The following is a 5,639-nucleotide window of genomic DNA, read 5'->3' as shown; positions in this document are numbered from 1 at the left end:
GACCATAGGGAAGACCATAGGGAAGACCATAGGGCAGACCGTAGGGAAGACCTTAGGGAAGACCATAGGGAAAACCATTATGTCAGTGGGCGCGACTGAGGAAATGACGAGCAAAATAGTAACTTTGACCAAATGAATTACATTGAGGTACTATTAGGAAGCTAGAGAAAGAAAATTTCTGCTTCTCTTCACGAAATTTCAAATAAAGGGCATAAAATGACGTGACAACCGACACACACTGAAACACACAATTCTCTCTTACGGACAGTCGAACAAATAGACACTCACGTGTTCTCGCGACTCTGCTGCGGCCCGCGAAGCAGGTGAGAGGGAGAAAGAGAGGGGAGAAGAGAGCGCCGCTCGAACGGGAGAGCCGGCGGGACGGCGTTGTTGTTGTGTCGCAGTGCGGAGCGGAGCTGGGCGAGCGGAGCGACTGGAGCCGGTGGCGGGCGAGCGGCGACTGACTGGTCGGCTACGCTGAGCCAGCCGGGCAGCCCCGGGCGGCGGCGAGAGGGAGGGAGGGAGAGAGAGAGAGAGAGAGAGAGAGAGAGAGAGCGAGAGAGAGAGAGAGAGAGAGAGGATGCACGGCAATGACCAGCACAACGCGGTGTTAAATCACGAGGGGTGCAGAGGGGGTGGGTGGGTATGCGGTCCGCCGTCGTTTGTACAACCTGGCATTTCTGAAGGGTGCGTATAATATTTTAAACGGACCTACATTTTGTACGACTTGCAGTTTCTACGGCCTTTCTTAAGGCAAGATATTGGGAAATGGGGTACAATACCAGGACCAGGAGCTGGCTGTATCAGTCATCAGCCTAAATTTTAGACTTTAAACTACGAATTCTTTTTTGCGCTGATGATACATCCCAGAAGAGGCTACACAGTACAGTACACAGCCCACAGTTCCTTTTGCTATATCATATGTGATGCCGGCTGTGAGAAAAACTGATAAGCGCCTTCCTTTTTAAAAAATTGTCCTTCACAGGTTCATGCAGATTCCAGTGTACGAATGTCGCACACTTGTAGGTGAGCGAATAAAAATTTATACACTTGGAAATGTAGCCATTACCCCAAGTGTGTGAAGAGTCATCCACACCTGCAGTCGTGTGAAAAAAAATTCGCACACCAGCAAGTGTGTGATTTTTTATCACTCATTTGCAGGTGCGACATTCGTACACACTTCGCTTTCCAGAGAAATCAATAAAGTAATAATACTTCCACACGCACCGTCCCTCGCAACCTGAGGCACATGAGCCGTCGTCCATCGTCGTCTTATCGCGTCGTCGCGATTCGTTCCGCGAGCGGCTTTGGCGCGGCGCAGAGCGGTGCGATGCGGGGCGGCGCGGTGTTCGCACCCCCCATCCATCAAATAGTTACTCAATGGCTAAAACTATGGCGCTCCCCGCCCGCCGCGACCCAGCGTGTGTGCGAGTTGTTGTGTGTGTGTGTTTTAGCTTTCTCCCGCTGGGCCCAGCGGGTGGCTCGCTCGCGCAGCTTGGCCCATGGGCCCATGGGCTAGACCGGCTCGCGAGCTGGTCTCTATGCTCCGGTCTGCTCGTCCGCATCGGATTCGTTGCGGACATTTTCGAGTCACACATCCAGACATTAAATAATCATCTTTTGACTTTCTCGCTCGGTGGGCACCGAGGTGGTCACTCCTTTCGGCAGTTATTCTACTCGTCGACGCCTCGACCCCGCAGCTTCAAGGTACTAGCTCAGGCTGGGCCTGGAGCTGGTCATGGCTGCGGGTAGCCGAGTGCTACTTCATACCCTAAATTCAAACGTACGCGGACTTTTCTCTTCTTCTTTAAATTTTAAACTGACCTTCCCTTAATTATTCCTGGAATTTTTTTCTTACTTTTTAGCTAACTTTTTTCTTTTATTTTCCTGTTTTCTTTTCTTCTTCTGATTTTAATGGAGGGTAAAGAACCCCTTGTCGTGAAGACGCGCGCGACGAGGTCGTGTGTCCCAGGCAGGCGCCGGCCACGCTGCGGGGCCGGCCCGGGCCCACCACCGCACCGCAGCAGTGAGCGGAATGGGGTCGGGTCGGGGCGCACAGCAGGGCAGGAGCGGCGCCCCGCCCCGCCCCGCCCAGGACAAGCGTTTGCAAAAAGGCCCAAAAGCAGAACAGCGCTGGCCCAGAAAAGCGAGCAGCGGCAGCGGCGGGCAGCCGGCGTGGCGGGGCGGGCGCGGGACGCGTGAATGGGACGAATGGGACGGCGGCGCGGCGCGCTCATCCGGTCCGCATCCGATTCACCCTGCTGGCGCTGCTGCTGCTGCTGCTGCTGGCGGTCCCCGCTCCTGCAAGCCAGGTGGACGCACAAGCATGACTGTGCTGTGTGGTGGAGAGGGCCGGCCGGCGCGGCGCACACGTCAAGCTGAGTAGTGTGTGATGATGGCAAAAGTGCAGCGCCGACCACTATGTGGCCTCCCCGCGGGCCGTTCCCGCGAATTTGCAAAGTACGACGCTTCGCTCGCACATTCGCGACGCCCGTCATCGTCTTTCTCTCTCTCTGTCTCACACACACTCACAGAAGGCATGTGCGCTGTATGGCGAGCGGTCACTCGCGACCGCAGAGGGAACGCCCGCGCAGGATGGGTTGCCTACCCCAAGGCGCCTCCAGAAACCACCTCGACGCGTGTGCGCGACCGTGAGTGAGGGTGAGGGACGTATGTACGTGCGTCTAGATTAGAACGACACTTTCGGTCAGTAGTGAAACGCTTTAGTGACCTCTCTCAGTATGGTGGCCACATCGTGCGACATATATCATGTTGTCACACGGAGGGCGGAGCGCGCACCTATCGCGCCGTCCGGTCCGGTCCGGTCGCGCGTCTCCCATCGTGTCGAACGTGCTTATGACGCGAAGGGGATGATGAGTGGCAGTCAGTCAGTCAGTGGGTCAGTGGGGACTGGAGGGGAAGGGCAGAGACCCCGGCGGCGGCCGGCCCATCCCGTACACACCGCTGCCGGTACACACACAACGCCGCCGAACAGCGCGTAGGTGTAGGTGAGGTGCTCCGCCTCTAATCCGACAGATCTGGTGCAGCCTCCATCATGGCTTAGTCACGCTCGCCGATCACATGACGGCCGCGAGGACGCGCCTGGACCCAACAAGCACAACCCAAGGGGGTTCATCTTTTTTTTTTCCCCCACGTTGTAGTCGTTGACGAATTTTGTTTATTAAACTAAGAGCTGCAAGTATTTGTCGCCTATCGCACCCGCAAAGTCTCCGCACGTCTTTAACATTTTTGTCGAAGAGATTAGGTTGATTGCAACTTTTCCCTCCGTCCCCACTGGCTTTTGGGGGACCGAGCCCAAAAAGCCGTTTGCGGGGCGGTCGACACTCGGTGTAGTGGTGGCCCTTGCGGCACTTCCCGTCGGTGGTGCAGCCGTGCGTTGACGTTGACGGCCTTCACGCCTCACAGGGGCTCGTACCCTTGAGGAACTTTGGCTCTGGCCGGCCCACGAACGATATCAATGAGCGTGTGAGCAATGGAGTAAACATAAATTTAGAAAAAGTAACGTCATCCCCATTCATCAAATTGGAAATAAGTACCCTGATGGGGTTCGAATTTTCCATAGACTGCCTGTCCATAATGGTATAGCCTCACTCCAGGCGTTGCGGCGCAAATCGACCAATAGCAATATTAACTGAAGATGCACATACAGCTTATTATTTGCACCACTGTTTGTTGTTGATGAAACGTCAAACAAAAACGAAGGGAATGAATGGTCACGTTTGACGTTTTACCGGCTGATGATTGAAAGATAGTTAATTGTGGGTGGGTTACCTTACGCCCTCATGTAGCGCGTTTTGGTTTGAGATGTTAAGTCCCAGGACCTTAGCACTCCGCAGGAAAAATAGAGATCTTCTGGAAGCTCTTGATCTAAAATTATGTGACCAAATAAAAAATTATAATGTTGGGTAAGTGCTTTGAAGCATGAGTCATCTGAAAACAAAATTGAAAACTTCAGATAATTAACCAAAATATGTCAACTTGTCATCTTTTAAGGCCAGAGTTAGAGAGGAACACTGCGCACAGGACTGATATCCATAATTCTTCTCTGCAGCAGTGCAGTGATACTAGTCGTCATATGGTTTTGGGGGACCAAAGTGTACTTCAACAACTGACTCAAACGTACAGTCATGACAACTTTTCTGGAATTCAGTCCACTCTGAGCTCAGGAGATCCAACTCATACTAAGGTGTATGATGTTATTTCTGGAACGCAAAACAGCTATCTAAAGAGGAACTCACAGAACAATATGAAGGTAGTTAAAATTTTTGTAACGCAACTGAAGAACACATTCACATCAATTAATTTTTTTCTTGCCCCTTTTTAGAAGAATGTGAGTGATTCCAGGACATCTGAAAGACTCAAGTCAATTTCACTGCAACAGCAACGTGCTGCAGAAGTTCAAATGCATGCACCAACCCACTCACATGCTATATCAAAATGCTATTGCACCCAAGAAAACAATATTCAAGCCAAGGCAGACAGCAAATATGTTGTTCAGCTTTACAGCCAAAAACAACGAATTCCAACAAGGTAAAACTTTGGTGGTAGTGCAAAAAATAATTCCTGACTGAAAAATTGTTTAAAGTATGGTAATCATTGTACTCAACAATTTTACACTAGGGTGAAGCAACAAAGATATCGTGCAGCCTCAGTTCCAAGAAACTTGAGAGCAGTGAGGTGGGCTGATACATGTGACCAATTTGACAGGAAATGGTCCAAAATGGATGACTTATCTGCATTACCATCAGGAAACTCATCAGAGGTAAATTGCTTTTTGAACTTACATTAGTTAGTTAAGGCCATTCTAATATTGATTTTTCATATTTGTGCTGGTGTAGGTTTCTGTTAATTACGCTCATGCTACAATACCTGAAATCTGTCCCTCAAGACAGTATGAAAATGAGCCAGAGATTAATTTGCTTGACAAAGTAAAGCACTTTAGGGAATCCCACTGGTCTGATTGTCATGCAACAACATGTGAGGGAACTTCACCAGCTGATCATGAATGTATGCAAGAAATGCTTCTACTAGCTTTCTAAAAATTGGAAGGATATGAACTTAAACACAGATTTTATATTTTTTTTACTAGGTGTCAAGCACTATGTGCTTAATGAACGATTATTCTTAGAACCATTGCATAAAGATGAAGGTGGACATGGCACTTGTCCAGTTTGTCCGTCTTCCTCCAACAATTCATGTAGAACTCAGTGTCTCAAAGAAAGTTTGTACTCTCCGTTGAAATCAACATCCCAAAATCAATCAAATCACATAATAGTGACTTTACCAAAAGTTATTCAAGAACCTGATAACCTAAGTAGAGGTGAGTGTTTGCTCAACCGAGTGTCTTCATTTCAATGAAGAACATTAATTGTAGTATACTGCAGTACCTAGATGCTCTAAATCCTGAATAATGCATTTCTTTGCAGGTGTTTCTTTATCTAGTCAGAATAATAGTATAGGAGACAGTAAAAAAGCTTGTTACAGTGTGAGCCATCACATTGGTTCTGCTAAAAAGAGTACATTTGTTTGCCCAAGTGATACTTTAGCCCTCCGTTACCAAAAGAGAGACATTTAATGCTGTGCATTAACTCAATGAATTTAAGTGTTTACAAAAATAA

General features: G+C 49.1%; 2 protein-coding genes across 2 annotated transcripts in view; one reads left to right on the top strand and one right to left on the bottom strand.

The window, feature by feature from the left end:
* Positions 1-5,639, bottom strand: part of LOC113213758 (neprilysin-2) — a 34,817-nt gene that overhangs the window by 23,049 nt on the left and 6,129 nt on the right. The window lies entirely within an intron of this gene.
* The window catches only part of LOC113213074 (uncharacterized), a gene marked incomplete in the record, with an annotated part of 16,115 nt that continues 14,156 nt past the window's right edge, over positions 3,681-5,639 (top strand). Inside the window, 7 exon segments of the mRNA XM_052266412.1 lie at positions 3,681-3,926; positions 4,015-4,273; positions 4,346-4,551; positions 4,642-4,783; positions 4,860-5,028; positions 5,111-5,341; positions 5,448-5,625. Of these exon segments, the coding sequence (XP_052122372.1) occupies positions 3,826-3,926; positions 4,015-4,273; positions 4,346-4,551; positions 4,642-4,783; positions 4,860-5,028; positions 5,111-5,341; positions 5,448-5,596 (1,257 nt within the window).

Source organism: Frankliniella occidentalis, unplaced genomic scaffold, assembly GCF_000697945.3.
Source record: "Frankliniella occidentalis isolate FOCC.00 unplaced genomic scaffold, Focc_3.1 Scaffold38, whole genome shotgun sequence".
NCBI classification, from domain to species: domain Eukaryota; kingdom Metazoa; phylum Arthropoda; class Insecta; order Thysanoptera; family Thripidae; genus Frankliniella; species Frankliniella occidentalis.
This window is presented reverse-complemented; position numbering and strand designations above follow the sequence as displayed.